General features: G+C 45.8%; 2 protein-coding genes across 2 annotated transcripts in view; one reads left to right on the forward strand and one right to left on the reverse strand.

Annotated features, from left to right (window-relative positions):
- The first annotated feature begins 34 nt into the window (after window positions 1–34).
- On the forward strand, window positions 35–8833 carry dhx8 (DEAH (Asp-Glu-Ala-His) box polypeptide 8). The gene is made up of 23 exons (XM_053861274.1): window positions 35–241; window positions 703–788; window positions 864–936; window positions 1111–1199; window positions 1675–1781; window positions 1868–2272; window positions 3329–3473; window positions 3769–3972; window positions 4055–4142; window positions 4340–4437; window positions 4654–4801; window positions 5163–5344; window positions 5516–5710; window positions 5802–5987; window positions 6162–6372; window positions 6453–6634; window positions 6778–6918; window positions 6994–7149; window positions 7231–7368; window positions 7451–7579; window positions 7924–8120; window positions 8196–8375; window positions 8464–8833. The coding sequence occupies exons 1-23, from the start codon at window positions 139–141 to the stop codon at window positions 8681–8683; spliced, it is 3663 nt and encodes a 1220-aa protein (XP_053717249.1). The 5' UTR covers window positions 35–138; the 3' UTR covers window positions 8684–8833.
- Window positions 8834–11832: 2999 nt separating this feature from the next.
- Window positions 11833–16105, reverse strand: part of etv4 (ETS variant transcription factor 4) — a 28301-nt gene continuing 24028 nt past the window's right edge. Inside the window, exons 8-12 of the mRNA XM_053861275.1 lie at window positions 15808–15879; window positions 15142–15189; window positions 14398–14570; window positions 12482–12583; window positions 11833–12319 (exon numbers count right to left, since the gene is read on the reverse strand). Coding sequence (XP_053717250.1) covers window positions 12092–12319; window positions 12482–12583; window positions 14398–14570; window positions 15142–15189; window positions 15808–15879 — 623 coding nt within the window. The 3' untranslated portion in view covers window positions 11833–12091. The remainder of the gene's footprint in view (window positions 12320–12481; window positions 12584–14397; window positions 14571–15141; window positions 15190–15807; window positions 15880–16105) is intronic.

The following is a 16105-nucleotide window of genomic DNA, read 5'->3' on the forward strand; positions in this document are numbered from 1 at the left end:
AATTACGTCTTGAAAAACCAATGTGCGCATGCGAACAGGAAATGACGTCATAAGCCGGAGCCCTGGAAGCAAAACTGGATGAAGAAGCAAATAGGGCAGTGACAACACCGTGTCTGAACAAAACAAGACCGGAGAAAAATGGCCGAAGTCGATGAACTCTCGCAGCTGGAGTACCTATCACTGGTGTCCAAAGTCTGTACGGAACTTGACAACCATCTGGGCATAAGTGATAAAGATTTAGGTAGGAACACGCTCTATACAACGTCCAACCGTCGGAGCTGAAGCTAGCTGGCTAAAGCTAACTTGGTCGTCACTGCTTCGTTCTCCGCCCTGGCTCGATTATGAAAACGTATTTACGAGTGGCTTGCACGCTAGCTAGTTACTTCTACGGTACATGGATCTGTATTTGTTAACTCAGTTTAAAGGAGTCAAAGGAGTTATACTCCCAACTTCATATAAACGACGCACGTGTTAATTGAAATGGTGTTGTGCTCTTATTCAAAAGGTTTTGTTTTGACGTGCGAGCTATATTTTGAGTTTAGAGATGTGTGTATATTAATGTTTTCATGCCTTCAGCATGTATGTCTTGGCAAGGCTTTCGCGCCTCAATAAGCGAGATACTGTTCCTGGAGTTATCGACATGTAGCTCATGTTATTCTGGTTGTTTGCTTCCATTAAAGTGTGCTTTCGTGTTCTCCGCAGCTGAATTTGTCATTCACCTCGCTGAAAAAGAACCAACATTTGAGGGATTTAAAGATGTACTTCTTAAAAATGGAGCAGAATTCACAGTAAGTTGAAATAAAGTAGACTCACATTTTGGTACAGTTGTCCATATTTCAAATGTATTGTGCCGTTCTTTGTAGGATTCTCTCACCAGTAACTTGCTTAGGCTTATTCAGACGATGCGGCCTCCTTCCAAGGCATCTACAAGTAAAGGTATGTTTTTCTTGTGCGATATGACATGAACAATGTAATATTTTGTCAATTCCACTTGATGTACAGTTCCAGACATTTTTTTAATGCTTAACAAAGATTAAGGATTGTGTTGTTGAAAAAATATTTTGTTTAAAAGTTGTTCTGCATCAATGTCTTTATGTGATTTCATTGCAGCGTCTGAGCCCATCAAACCAAAATCAGAGAAGGAGAAACTGCGGGAGATGTTCCCTGCTCTCTGTCGAGCAAATGATCCAGAACCAAAAGTATGAGACAGACTTGTATTCATTTCTTTTTTTTCCTCTCCCCCAATCATTAATCAGCATATTCCACTGTTGTATGAAAAAAACGCAACAAAACTGGCTGAAAGTGTCAAGCAAAGTAGAGCCAGTAAAAAGTTCAACACTTTTGCTTTAAAAATTGCAGCCTTTGCGAATTCGAAAACTCACTGCAGTGTCAATTTGAATCGCAATAAACCTTCAGGCCTATTGTTGTGGATGCTCTGATCGGGTTTCACACTGTCAATCATTAATACTGTGTAGTGTATTAGGACACTACACAACGCGCAGGGCTTCGGCAGACTGCAGCCATGTACCCATCACATACTGTTCCATGATCATGATCGTTTGCTGAGAGATTCGAACATCATTAGTTATACATACAGTTATACATTTTCAATTTATGTTTAAGTGATGAATCATTGATGCTATATTTATAAACTATTGTTGTCCTTTTTCCCAGAAACTTCTTGACGAAGACGATGTTAAAGTAGCTGCTGATGCCATGAAAGAGCTGGAGATGTTCATGCCCAGTGTCAGCGGGACTGATACAAAAAGCACTAAAAGCAAGTGAGTCGGCAGAAAAATGATCAACGTCAATAATTTACTGATCCTAGTGGTCAATGATTGATTAATTTGTGTAATCTGTCCTTCAGGTCAGAGAAAAGTAGACGGAGCAGAAGCCGCAGCAGGAGTCGAGATAGGGACAGACACAGAGATCGCGACAGAGAGAGGGACCGCGATCGAGATCGTGACAGGGATCGTGATCGTGACAGAGATCGTGACAGACGACGGCGACACAGATCTCGCTCCCGGTCAAGGTCCCGCTCTAGAGACCGTGAGCGTCAGAGGGACCGAGACTATCGTGGTAAAAGACCACAAAAGTCATCACGGTGGTCAGACCGGTCACCGAGTCCCAGAAAAGAGCAGGACTCTGACAGATGGAAGGACAAACATGTGGACCGCCCTCCTCCTGAGGAGCCGTCAGTTGGTGATATCTACAATGGGAAAGTCACCAGTATCATGCAGTTTGGGTGTTTCGTCCAGCTGGAAGGACTGAGGTAAGTAAGATGTCGCATTTCATAGCCTAAACATTTTGCCAGATTACTCAGTTTATATTTGCACTTTTTTGCCCTCTGTGATGATGAATGAGCATTGCATTCACTTGTAAACAATGCTGTAAAGGCTTTAAATTGCATTAGCAAAAGAGGGCTATACTTAGATTACTGGTCATTCAGAGTAAACTAAGACAGTAACGGGTGTGATGGCAGAGATGTGTCAGCCAACAAACCGCATCCTTCTTCCCTCATGGTCCTTTTTCACGGTCACGGTCAGTCCTGCTTGACAGACAGTGAGGGATGGCTCTTTGTTGACAACCGGTGAAATCCCAGGCTGGGGGTGGCTAAAGTGCTGAGAATTACCCTGAATCACGTTTTTGTATTTGTGAATACTATCATACAGACTCACCAGGGCCTTTGCCAAAAGGAGCAACCCATCCTCACACTCATGGCAAAATATGATGACTTTGAGAAGTAGACTTTTGTGTACTATACTGGCGTCAAAAGACATCTTTTCATGTTGCATGTTGACATAAAGGCATTTCAATTGAGCAATATTTTTTCGGTGCATTTGAGGGGCTTCAAATGGCAATAAACACCTTGCTACATGTAGAACGAAAGGAGCGCAATCCCTGTACCCATCCCTAACCTCCATCTTTCTCTTGCATAATGCGCTGCACACGGGATCAAGATGTGCTCAGAAGGCAGAACATGTGCTTCAATAGAAAGCCTAATACATCAACATGCAACACTGAAGGCTGCCTTATGTCAATATAATAGGCTGTGGGAGCGAGAATATCTTGCTAAGAGCTCTAACAGATATAGTGGGAATTGTGTATTTCAGTTACAATGAAACACTTGTTTTGTTTTTTGTTGGTGGATTTTAACATTTTCATGCTTTTACCCAAATCCCCTTGCCAGTAATGCAGATGAGCTATGCACTGGTTCCATGTCTGATGGCACAGATTATGTAAAATTTAGCTTTTTTCTGATTCATTGTGTCTGTAGCTGCCTCATTTTCTGACAATGATTCCAATCTTTCTTCTACCTACTTCATAGAAAACGATGGGAAGGATTGGTTCACATTTCAGAGCTTCGTAGAGAAGGCCGTGTGGCCAATGTGGCAGATGTTGTCAACAAAGGTCAAAGAGTCAAAGTCAAGGTGCTGTCATTCACCGGCTCCAAGACCAGCTTGAGCATGAAGGTGAGAACAATACCCCCACTTTAAAATTGCTGTGTCAAAATAGACATGCAAATCTTTGACATGTTAGATTATAATCCCCCCGTCCAGTAAGTATTCATATATTCTGCTGCCTTACAGTCACATTTATTCTTATTTTAGAAATTATGCGTGTCTGGATGATGTAACTCAATTGCTTCAATGATAAATGGATACATAAATATATTTAGTGGCTACAATTCTTTTGGATAAAAACATTTTTTATCTTCTTATGATGCCATTTTTCTATCTTTAAACAAATCTCTCTTCATCTCTGCAGGATGTAGACCAAGATACTGGCGAAGACCTCAACCCCAACAGGAGGCGTAACGTGGGCCCAGACGGAGGGGAGGACAGCATGCGAAATCCAGACCGGCCAAGCAACTTAAACCTGGGCCACGCACCCGAGATGGAGCAGGACGACACCCTGGAGCGCAAGAGGCTCACTAAAATATCCGACCCTGAGAAATGGGAGATCAAACAGGTGAGGATCGATGGCACCGATCTCACGGTTGTCCTGGCAACGGGATTTGGGCCAAGGCTGATACCCTTGATCTCTGTTTCAGATGATTGCAGCAAATGTCTTGTCGAAAGAGGAGTTTCCTGACTTTGATGACGAGACTGGAATTCTTCCTAAAGTGGACGACGAAGAGGGTAAGACTGACTTTCTTCCTCGGAAGCAAAATCAATGTTTCTTTTCATTTGTGTACCTTCAATATGCTGTGATTTAGACCTCCTACCTCATTTTATTTGCATCTTGGATTGTCAACGTTCTTCTGAGAAATACATTTACAGTGCCATAGATGAAAAGTTTGGCAGTCAAAATCTCTGTGTAACCTTTGTTGTTTCAGATGAAGACTTGGAGATTGAACTTGTGGAAGAGGAGCCCCCGTTCCTGAGAGGACACACCAAACAGAGCATGGACATGAGCCCGGTCAAGATTGTTAAGGTCTGGCTCGTGACAGACAGAAAGTCCTCTAAACTCTGTCTAAATTTATAGTGGATTTCACATTATATTAGAGTTTCAATTCCATGGAAAGTCACCCTGAATATATCTTAAACTGATAACCATTTGGAATGCTCCAGCCATCAACTTCTCTCGTGGGGTTGACCAAGTGTGTCATTTTATTGAAAAAGTGGCTGATTTATCTTCTCTTGTGTGTAGAATCCAGATGGCTCCCTGTCCCAGGCGGCTATGATGCAGAGCGCTTTGGCAAAAGAGCGACGTGAGCTGAAGCAGGCAGCTCGAGAGGCGGAGATGGACTCAATTCCCATGGGACTGAACAAGCACTGGGTCGACCCCCTGCCAGACGGTGAGAGGACGTGCTTATTAATGTTTTTGTTTACCAAGCGCATGTGGGCGCGTAGGTCATCTGGTCGTCTATCTTTTAAAATCTGTGAAAAAGGAAATGCAACTCAGTTCCCAATTCAGTTCATTAAAAACAAAGCTCAGACTCTGCAACTTCCTCCATGGCAGCTGACGCTGATCCCTCTGGCTTAAGTGATTCTTATCTAGCTTCCTGCAGACCTCACATCAGGCCTGATCGAAGGGTCACATGATCACACTGCCATCTCCACAGCTGGTTTACACAACCACATATCCTCACCTCACCAGGAACTATCATTGGCTCGGAGGTGCTTTTTATACCAACCTTCTTCCTTGTTGTTCTCCAGCTGATGGGCGCCAGATTGCAGCTAACATGAGGGGCATCGGCATGATGCCCAATGACATCCCGGAGTGGAAGAAGCACGCCTTCGGAGGCAACAAGGCCTCCTACGGAAAGAAGACCCAGCTTTCCATTCTGGAACAGAGAGAGAGTTTGCCCATCTACAAGCTGAAGGAGCAGCTCATTCAGGTTCTCACATTTGATTCCTGCAGAATAATATATTTTTATAGTAAAGACTAAAATGTTTTCCTTGCTCCTCATGAAAGTTATGAACACATCTTACTGCTTTGAATGACCCCAAACAACCCCTGTAGAATTGTCTTATGACTTGTCTTTAATGTCCTCTCATTCTTCTGACAGGCTGTTCATGACAACCAGATCCTGATTGTGATCGGGGAAACTGGCTCTGGTAAGACCACACAGATCACTCAGTACCTGGCTGAGGCCGGTTACACCACCAGAGGGAAAATAGGATGCACTCAGCCCCGACGTGTGGCCGCCATGTCGGTGGCTAAGAGAGTGTCTGAAGAGTATGGCTGCTGTCTGGGACAGGAGGTAAGAGACATCGGGGATATAGAACCCCCCGGTGGTGGCTTCTCACATCAGTCAAAAATATTGATTCGGACGTCTTTATTTTGCTCTCCAGGTGGGTTACACTATCCGTTTTGAAGACTGCACCAGCCCAGAGACAGTGATCAAGTACATGACAGACGGTATGCTGCTGAGAGAGTGTCTCATAGACTCTGAGCTGGGTCAGTATGCCATCATCATGTTGGATGAAGCCCACGAGAGGACCATCCACACCGACGTTCTGTTTGGCTTACTCAAGAAGGTAAGAAGATGAGTGTGAATTCAGACGTGGAACTTTCAAAACATGAGCTGTGTGCGACGCCTAACGCATTTTCAGTGTGTTCAGCTCTAGATATGTAGAGTATCTGTTACTTTCATCTGCTGTCCAGGAAGCTCTCATCTAACAGATGGACCCGTATTTGTGTCTTCCTGTCAGACGGTGCAGAAGCGGACAGACATGAAGCTCATTGTGACCTCGGCCACGCTGGACGCCGTCAAGTTCTCTCAGTACTTCTACGAGGCACCCATCTTCACCATCCCAGGACGAACTTATCCTGTAGAAGTTCTTTACACCAAAGAACCTGAGACGGACTACCTGGACGCCAGTCTGATCACTGTCATGCAGATCCACCTGACCGAGCCTCCAGGTGAATATTTGCTGACAGATTGTGAGGTTGGTCGCCATCGTTCCAACCTTGACGCCACCATTGTGGTCTGTGCTCTGCAGGTGATATCCTGGTGTTCCTGACTGGACAGGAGGAGATCGACACGGCTTGTGAAATCCTCTACGAGCGCATGAAATCTTTAGGTCCTGATGTTCCGGAGCTGATTATTCTCCCTGTCTACTCTGCACTGCCCAGTGAGATGCAGACCAGAATCTTTGACCCGGCGCCTCCAGGCAGCAGAAAGGTAACTTGCTAGTAGCCAGTTTGAAGTGAAGCTTTTTTGCTTGTCATCTGGACAGAAGAATCAAGAGGATGTCACTGCTCGTTGTTGCGTTATCCTGGACAATTGTTGTTGCAGATCTGTTCATACATTGCTGCTGTTTTCAGGTGGTTATAGCAACAAATATTGCTGAGACGTCGCTGACCATCGACGGAATCTATTACGTCGTGGATCCTGGCTTTGTCAAACAGAAAGTCTACAACTCCAAGACAGGAATCGACCAGCTGGTGGTGACGCCCATCTCACAGGTGTTTGTCTCTACTGTGACGTGAATGGACCTACAGTGGGACAAGTCATCATTGTTTTGACTTCATACGTTACAGGCTCAGGCAAAGCAGCGGGCCGGCAGAGCTGGGCGAACAGGACCGGGTAAATGTTACCGGCTCTACACAGAGAGAGCGTACCGAGATGAGATGTTGACCACAAACGTGCCGGAGATCCAGAGAACAAACTTGTCCAGCACTGTGCTCTCCCTCAAGGTAAGGGTCCTGTGTGAGACGTGGTCCACGTCGGAGTAAGCGTCCGCAGTAAATCCACTCTGTGCTCTCTTTCCTCTCCAGGCCATGGGCATCAACGACCTGCTTTCTTTTGACTTCATGGACGCTCCTCCCATGGAGACGCTCATCACCGCCATGGAGCAGCTCTACACTCTGGGTGCTCTGGATGATGAAGGCCTGCTCACTCGCCTCGGCAGACGGGTGAGAGACAGTTCCCCCTCTGTATCCGCTCTCCTCTCATCACGAGAATGTTTGCCCACTCTGGTGTCCTGTTGCCCTGCAGATGGCCGAGTTTCCTCTAGAACCCATGCTGTGCAAGATGTTGATCATGTCTGTGCACCTGGGCTGCAGTGAAGAGATGCTGACCATCGTGTCCATGTTGTCGGTGCAGAACGTCTTCTACAGGCCTAAAGTAAGATGACCGCGTGCCTCCTACTCACTTCTGACATGTAGAGAAGCAGATACTTGTGTAATTTGTAATGTTTATTTACATGAAACTGCTCAGTTAAGAAACAGAACGGAAAGTGATTATTTGCTTTATTTTAAAATTCCTCTCTCATTTAAGCTATGTTGGTGTCTTTGTGTGTATTCTATTGAATTTGTAGTTGTTCCCCACCCTTCCTTCAATTTTTATCGCTTCTGAGGTGGAGCCCTCAAAACCTCTACACTTCTTAATGAGTATAATCTGGAGTGGTGCTTTGTCTTGGTTTCACGGTGCCGGTTCAGTTGCTGATGTCATTCTACGCTGTGTGGTAGGACAAGCAGGCCTTGGCTGACCAGAAGAAGGCCAAGTTCCACCAACCTGAGGGTGACCATCTTACACTGCTGGCTGTCTACAACTCATGGAAAAACAACAAATTCTCAAACCCATGGTGCTACGAGAACTTCATCCAGGCTCGATCTCTGCGCCGCGCTCAGGACATCCGCAAGCAGATGTTGGGCATCATGGACCGGTAGGGCTGCCGAGGTCACAGGCCAAACGTGAGTGGTGAAGTGCAAATGGAATCAAAACGGTTTTGTTTCCTCAGACACAAACTGGACGTGGTATCATGTGGCAAGGCCACGGTGAGAGTCCAGAAAGCTATCTGCAGCGGTTTCTTCAGGAACGCGGCTAAAAAGGATCCACAAGAAGGCTACAGGACGCTGATAGACCAACAGGTGGTCTACATCCATCCTTCCAGCGCATTGTTCAACCGACAGCCTGAGTGGTGAGACACAGCTCTCCTTCACGTTGATGAGCTCTCAGCTCTTTAGTTCAGGAGTTATAAACCGAACTTACTCACCTCTTGTCAACAGGGTTGTGTACCATGAGCTGGTGCTCACCACAAAGGAGTACATGCGAGAGGTGACCACCATCGACCCCCGCTGGCTGGTGGAGTTTTCGCCTGCCTTCTTCAAAGTCTCAGACCCCACTCGCCTCAGCAAGCAGAAGAAACAGCAGCGCCTGGAGCCGCTGTACAATCGCTACGAGGAGCCCAACGCCTGGAGGATCTCACGGGCGTTCAGGAGGCGCTGAGTCCCATACTTCACTGTCCCTCTGGTGGAGCTTGCTGTTTTTATAAGTACATGCTTTTTACTAAGTCAGAGTTAAACCTTTGGACAAGTCTTTTTTGTTTGAGTTACCTTAGTTGCTGTAATAATGTACATTTTTGGTGTCTGACATCAACATGAATATTGGTGTAAGATGCAACATTAAATTCTTTTTATCAAATTTGTTTTGATGTTTTCAACAAAAACACTATCCGCTTTGGATAATGTCTGCATTAGGGCTAAAAGACATTCTTATCTTTTCTATATCGAGATATGAACATTCAAGATGTTGATATCGGAGGCAGATGTCTCCCTTTATACATCCGTTAGTCCATCATGTGATTTTTTTTTTTTTATATTGGGATATGAAATTTTGTCCAAAGTAATACTTGCTAGTGCTTGAGCAATACAGCACCGCAACTTATCAAGGTGCTTTTCTTCCAGTATGCATTTTATTAAGTTATATATTTTATGAATGTAGTTTATATAAATATATATATTAATTTGCTTAACCGTAACTGCCAGTTACGACCATTGTGCGGCAGCAACATTGCAGTGCCGTTGGAACACTGAGTTGCTGTAAACATGAAACATGGGCTGCTTCAGACAAAATAAAACGTTGAGAATATTTATCATTGATCTTTAAAGTCTGCACGTAGTTGGATAACCATTCAGGAATAAGCGAAAAAGACCTAGGTAACGTGTGATGGACATTTCACACGTCTCCTTTTAAACCTCCATAATTCTTAAGAGAGAGGTTATGTTTTCCAGCTGAATTCATTAGAGACTGAAAAACATCCGGTTTTAGGAGACTTACTTTTTAGAAAACTACAAAAAGCTGAAAACGAAGCTGAATGCACAGTAAGGTTGTTGCAAGTTACTCTCATATGGAATGATTTAAGTTTGACAACCAACTGTTTTTGTATGCACCGGAAGCTTTAACCTGCAATTTACTTGGAATTATTCACGCCTGCATCCACAAACTAAGGTTTTTGCTGACAACAATTGGAATGTCCCTTTTTTTTTTAACAAGTAAACGGGACAAAGGACGAGGACAAATTTTAAACCTCTTGGACAGAAGAATGAATGCTTTTTTCAAAAGTTCTAAAATGACTCAATTTTTAGTTTATTCTGCTCCACCCAGTGAAATGCAGACCAGGATCTTCGCTCCTCCAGGCAGCCGGAAGGTGAGACACCGAGCTTTCAGGCTGATGGTTCCTGTTTGGTCTGGACCTCATGGTGCAGTCTGGAGTGCACATTTTCCACAAGGTAGTGGTCGCTATGAACATCGCTCAGACTTCTCTGACCATCAACAACAGGAATTGACCAGTTGATGACGCCCATATCCTGGGTTTGATGTTCATCTTCCTTCAACTGGAGGCCCAAAAATATACTACTCAACATGATATTCTTGTCAAGCAGTGGAATGTATTGAAACCAGTTGAAGGTACAACATCCTGTTCTCATAATTTTTTAGACATTTCTTTGGCAGCCGAGGTGCAGAGCCCTGATATAGCAACAGTTAGTGCCATCGACTGTCATTGGAACAGTCAGCAGGTCAGTGTGACGTGTGTCTCAGTCTCTCCATACACAAGTCGATCCTCATCAACTGTGGCCAGATGCTGTAAAGCTGGAGACAGGATAGTTGTGGCTTGTGGTGTCTGTTCTCCCACCGAACATGCGGAGTTTCGAACGTTGTGACATGTAAAAAGGACGCTGTTAAAGTGACAGTTCTGTCATGAAATGTGTCAGTGTCTGTTGTCATTGGCTGCTGTGACATATTGGGATTCCTCACTGTGGGACTAATAAAGGCCATCTCATCCAAGGTTTGGGACATTAAATGTTAGTGACAGTGACAGACACTAGGTGGCACTGTTGACTAAATTGTAGAATGCTGCTGTGTTGGAAGTCCATGTTGTCAGCGAATGTTCCACCTTGTTTTTGTTTCATGAAACCCTGTGTCAGAGTCGACAAAGGTCTCTTGTGATGATGATGATGATGATGATGATGATGACCTTTAGTCTTTCACTCCCTAGGACAAGCAGATTCAGGCCAATCAAAGAAGGCCAAGTTCTTCCAGCCGGAGGCGTCCACCTGACCCTGCTGGCTGTCTACAACTCCTGGAAGAACAACGGGTTCCGCAACCACTGGTGCATTGAGAACTTGAGGCCAGATCCCTCAAGAGAGCGCAGGACATCCGCAAGCAGACGCTGAACAGTATTGAGTCCCTCAAGACTGTATATGAGAGATTGTTAAATTATAACTATATCTGACCAAATATCTCTCGGGCACAAGTTGGATCCAGTGTCCTGTGGTAAGTCCACCATGAGGGTCCAGAAAGCCATCTGTAGCGGTTTCTTTCGGAAAGCAGCCCAGAAACACCGTATGACCACCGTAACCACGTCGACCTGCACCCCTCGAGCACACCCTTCAACCGTCAGTCCTGATCCGTTTACGTCCGTGAAATCATTCGTGGTGAAGCTCTGCACTTTACTGTGATCATGTTCAAATCCTCCCCAGGCTGGTCTACCATGAACTGGTGCTCCAACCAAAGAGAACACACCACCATTGGTGTTTTCCACCCTCATTTTACCGGGTCGCACACCCAGCGCGTTTCAGCCGGCTGAGGCAGGAACAGAAACTCATGTGCCTTCAGGAGAGGCTGAAAATCATGGACCACCCCAGGCAGGAAGCACCATCCCTGACATCACAGTATGAAGTGGGCTGCTAATGCTCAGACTCATGTGACAGTCACTAAGCTTGTCTTGAGGCCAACATTTGAAACAAATGTTTCAGTTCATGTAAATATTGAATATGTGTTCACACAATATTTGTTTTTATAGATATAGTTTTAATGACTTTATTTCCATTCTTTGATTTTTTTAAAATTTATTTTTCAGCCTCACAAATGAAGAAGAAATTAAGAAGATCACTTATGCCATTGTCTGCTTATATTGTTTATTTTTGTCATGATATTTTGGGCTATTCTTCCTCCAGGTGACTCTGATCTCTTCTGGACCACTGTTTTTTTCCCATTGTAGGAAGCAGTGCACAAATGTCATCTATTTTCATGGCCATTAAGCAGCTGAAAGTTGACCACAAGTGGTTCCCAAAGAACAACGCTGACCTCTGGATATTAATGCGTTTATTTATTTAAGCATCATCTCTTCAAGCATGGGCATGTGGATGGACCCGTCTCACAGGTGAGAGGACTCTGCAGCTCTTACAAACAAAAATCCCTAAAGAGATTAATTTAAAACAAAAACACCGTAGCCTTATATACAAGTGGGGGCAGGGGAGCATGTGCAAGAGGTGCGAGGGGCTCGGGAGGCGTGTATGATGGTGGGCTGATATAACAGGAAGACTTCAGTTGGGGCGTTTAAGGAGGTCGGCTTTAGTACATGTAGCCTTTGGAGAAGGGCTGCGGGCCCATGTTCTGTTGGCTCTGTTCGGCCGTGTAGGCCACGCCCTCGTCCAGGTGGGACAGCGGCACCGTGTCCTCCTCGTTGACGTAGCGCTCAAACTCTGCTTTCAGACTGGGCCGCTGATTGTCGGGGAAGGCCAGCGAGATGAGGGCCTCCGGCTCACACACGAACTTGTAAACGTAGCGCTCTCCTGCCACCTGCAGGCCCAAGAGAGAAGAGCTGTCAGGGTATGTGGATGACACGTTCAAGCTTCGTGGTGCTCAGAAGGATCATCTCTCTAGAGCTAAACATGATGGTTAGTGGACTCGGCAGGACTGAAGCAGTCGTTCTGCAGCATGAACTTGAGGTCAGGACGGTACCTTCTGCATGATTCCCTTCTCGTAGTAGTAGCGCAGAGAGCGGCTCAGCTTGTCGTAGTTCATGGCCGGGCGGTTCTTCTGCATTCCCCACAGCCGAGCCACCTACAGAGGAGAGAAGTCCAGGTTACAATCCGTGTCCATGGTTATGTCCACACACGCCACAAGGTGTCACCGGTGCATAGTTAAGTCTGGAGGCCCTTCTGGGACCAGGGCGAGTCCCCACATGTGGTTTCACTTCCCCTTTATGTAACCCATTAGCAGGGAAAACACTGGCCCCAGTGTCATGGCTGGTTATCAGGACGGCAGGGGGAGTTAAACTCGCAACCCTTGCTGCTGACTAAGGCAGCGGCGATAAATCAGACCAGCTCCGTGGATATTATGGGCTGGTGAGGAGAAGAGATGATGAGTCAGGAGGAGACAGGTCAAGTCCCTCAGAGGCCGTCCAGCCCGCCTCCCTCTGTGATCTCTGAGTGGGCTCTCAGCCTAATTGTCCGTCACCCCCTCCCGCTCACTATGCATTTTTAATGTACTGTAAAAAAAAGATAATGGACAATCACAGTTATCGGCGTTATGACCTGTCCAAATGGACCCAGTCAGCTGAGCCAGTCGAGGTTCAGACACAACAAGCTGCGGTGGGAAGTGCGTCTTCTCAAATGAACGGCGGAAGTTACGACAACAGTGGTTTTGTGTCACGACCATCACCAGACTTGTTGTCGACCGACACAACTTCATTTTGCATTTTTAACTTGGCAACATTTTGGCCTCAGACATGTGATCATTCTTTGCTCGCTAGAAATACAAACAACAGTGCTGAGAGCTGAAAACATAGTGAGTGGTAAGTCTTTTCAGGGGCAATAGCCTTTCTTAGATTGATGGTAGCATATACTTCTAGCAGAAGTACTGACTCAAAACCTAATGTCATCTCAATAAGTATCAACAATGGAGTGTGGATTCGAAGAGGGTCAGCAGTGGCGTTCTGACCAGCAGCAGTCAGTCACCCTGGCTGTAGTGGCAAGAAAAGAGCTGCGTCAGCACTGGCGTGTCAATAGTTGAACTCGTGATGGCAGAAGTAGTAAAAGCATAAAGTGGGCACTTTCAGCTGCATCCATTCAGGTTTTGGTGAGGAGGGAGGTGGGTGGGAGAGGAGGGGTCCCTCATCTATCACACTCCAGTGTTTCATGTGCTGAATAATGAATGTGGCTCTAATGGAGGATGATCAGAGAGGGAGCAGCAAAGTGGTCAGATCTCACCTCCCGTCACTCAGGGCCTGGACAGACCGGCTGACCACAGGAGTGACTGGATTTACGGCCACTGCCTGAGCTACGCTGTCCAGAGCCAAGGTCAGGGGTCACTTCAGTGTAGCGGGACTTTACGTCCTAAGTTAAACCTAAAGCTGCACCAAACTGAGCTTCCAATGAAGTGTCAACGTATCATTTTTGGTGCGATAAAACTGTAGTAATTTCTCATCAGTCACAGTTTTAGTAAAGGAATGAACAATGACTGGACCACAGATGTTGTATATGTAACAATACTGGCTCAGTAAGGACAGACATTTCACTATCTCTAGTAGAAGTAGACAGCATCAGAAGAAAGGATAATGATGGCGGTACTACCTTTAGTACTACCTATAGTTGTAGTAATGACTGTGGTTGTTATGGCAGTAAAGTAGTCAACATAACATTCATCTTAGTAAAGAAGATGCATTACAGGTTTGAGTGTAAGTAATTCACATAACTGTGAGAGTAGTATTATTGGCATTTGCAGCAGCAGATATGACATAGTGTTGCTTTAGCGACAATGCTAGAGACAACAACGACAGTGGTAGAAGCAGTGACAGGAAGTAGTTGGTAATACAAGAGTCATTGACTTCTATGGCAGCGATACACGGCTAAACCAGCGTGCGAGCGGCTCCGCACCTCCTCAGGTTCGATGAGTTTGAACTCCATGCCACGGCCAGTCCAGGCGATGAAGTGGGCATTTCCCGGGTCGTCCAGCAGTGCCACCAGGAACTGCCAGAGCTGCAGAGAGCCGCGGCGCTGGTAAGGGGTCCCCTCGCGAAATACAGCGCCTCCTTCTTGTTTCACCTCGGCTGGAGAGAGAAGACACCCAGGTGAGTCGCTCTGATGGACCTTTTGTTCAGACTGAGAGTTGACTTTCATCTCTCACATCTCATCTTCATCTCTCACACAGTTCCCAGGTTTCTCAGTTAGTTTGTATTCTTCTTTAGATTCTGGTCTATACTTGGAATTAGAGTCACAGTGTTCCACAGCTGAGAACACTGAGAGGACTACTTTATGGTAATGCAATGGGTCGTGTGATCATCACTGGATGCATCTGGATCACAGTGTTCCGCAAGTAAAACAGGTTGTTGGTCACTGGATACGATGTCACACACCAGTGTGGGAACAGGAGACGCTGCTGGGAACCCGCACACTTCACTGGATGAACCAGTGCGACGCCCTCAGGCTCCACTCTCAATCTGCGCTCGCGTCAATCACCGACACTGACGCCATCATGGGAAACCATTTGTCTCTGTCCTGTCAGAAACCTGAGCGGCTAACCAGAGTGGTGAGGAGACAGCGAGCCGGTGTAAACACAGTCTCTGGTTTGTGTTTCTCTCTTGGTTAACTAAACAGGTTGGTGAAGAGCAGAACACTCACCCTCAAACTTCTCTGGAACCACGCGCGAGTCATTTTCGAACAGGTAACCTGCCGAAATAAACACCACAGGCATGTTAGACACAGGGCATTCAAGCTCAAACAAATGACACAATGTTGTTTGGCGAGTTTCCTTATTTATAATTTAAAAAAAGCTACCCACTCTCCAAAGTACAAGGAAAAAAAACACCAAAAATGCATTAAAATAAAATACATAATCACTGTATCTGTATGAGACATTTAAAAACTGTGTCGAAGCAAGTAAGCTCATTGGTTTAGATTTTAATTTGAGGTCCTCTTCTGTCAGTGGCCAGACTCTACACTGTTTTTATTGCTCCAGTAGAAGTAGGAAAGACAAACACCGTGAGAGAGGGAAGAGCAGAAACCATGGAATAATAATAAAGTGCAGCAGAACCAGACTGGAGTGTTTTCTGGTGAGCTGCAGCAGCTTCTGGCTGAAGTCTGCTGGAACCTCATCCAGTGCTGATGTTTACTCAGAGATTCCTGAGGTGCGGGTGAGGCCTGGACACTCTGCCAATGAAAACATGGGCTCACTGACCTCCAGCCAATAGCAACACTGGTTTGCAGCGCTGGTCAGCCAATGACCGCAGAGCTGTGACCAGTTTGGACCGGAGACGCAACAGTATGAGAGTGATGGGGGATTGTTACCTTCGCTGCTGTGCTGGGGGTTCTGGTGGTAGCTCTCGCTGTGGTGGTACATGGAGGGGCAGCCGGGCACATCTGGAACACACACAAATATCTTGTTAAGTCTGTGTGTCTCACTTTCAATATCAATTAATCACAAAGAAAGCAGAATAATACATTGTTTCCCGCCCTCTAATGGAGGTGACATTTGTTATACCGAGCAAGTTCTACCCGCCTCCAGCATCACAACTCTAATCTGAACACCCAAAATGCCCGAGTTATTTGGGGTAATTTGGATCAAGCCATTGAGGGCTGAGCATTT

The sequence above is a fragment of the Synchiropus splendidus genome, chromosome 1, assembly GCF_027744825.2.
Source record: "Synchiropus splendidus isolate RoL2022-P1 chromosome 1, RoL_Sspl_1.0, whole genome shotgun sequence".
Taxonomy (NCBI): Eukaryota; Metazoa; Chordata; class Actinopteri; order Syngnathiformes; family Callionymidae; genus Synchiropus; species Synchiropus splendidus.

What these genes read in the sequence shown, in the direction of transcription:
- dhx8 (XM_053861274.1), top strand. Translation starts at nt 139, where the DNA reads ATGGCCGAAGTCGATGAACTCTCGCAGCTGGAGTACCTATCACTGGTG. An exon ending in GCCCGGTCAAGATTGTTAAG is followed by an intron (nt 4,438 to 4,653) that starts GTCTGGCTCGTG and finishes TCTTGTGTGTAG; the next exon opens with AATCCAGATGGCTCCCTGTC. An exon ending in CGCCTCCAGGCAGCAGAAAG is followed by an intron (nt 6,635 to 6,777) that starts GTAACTTGCTAG and finishes TGCTGTTTTCAG; the next exon opens with GTGGTTATAGCAACAAATAT.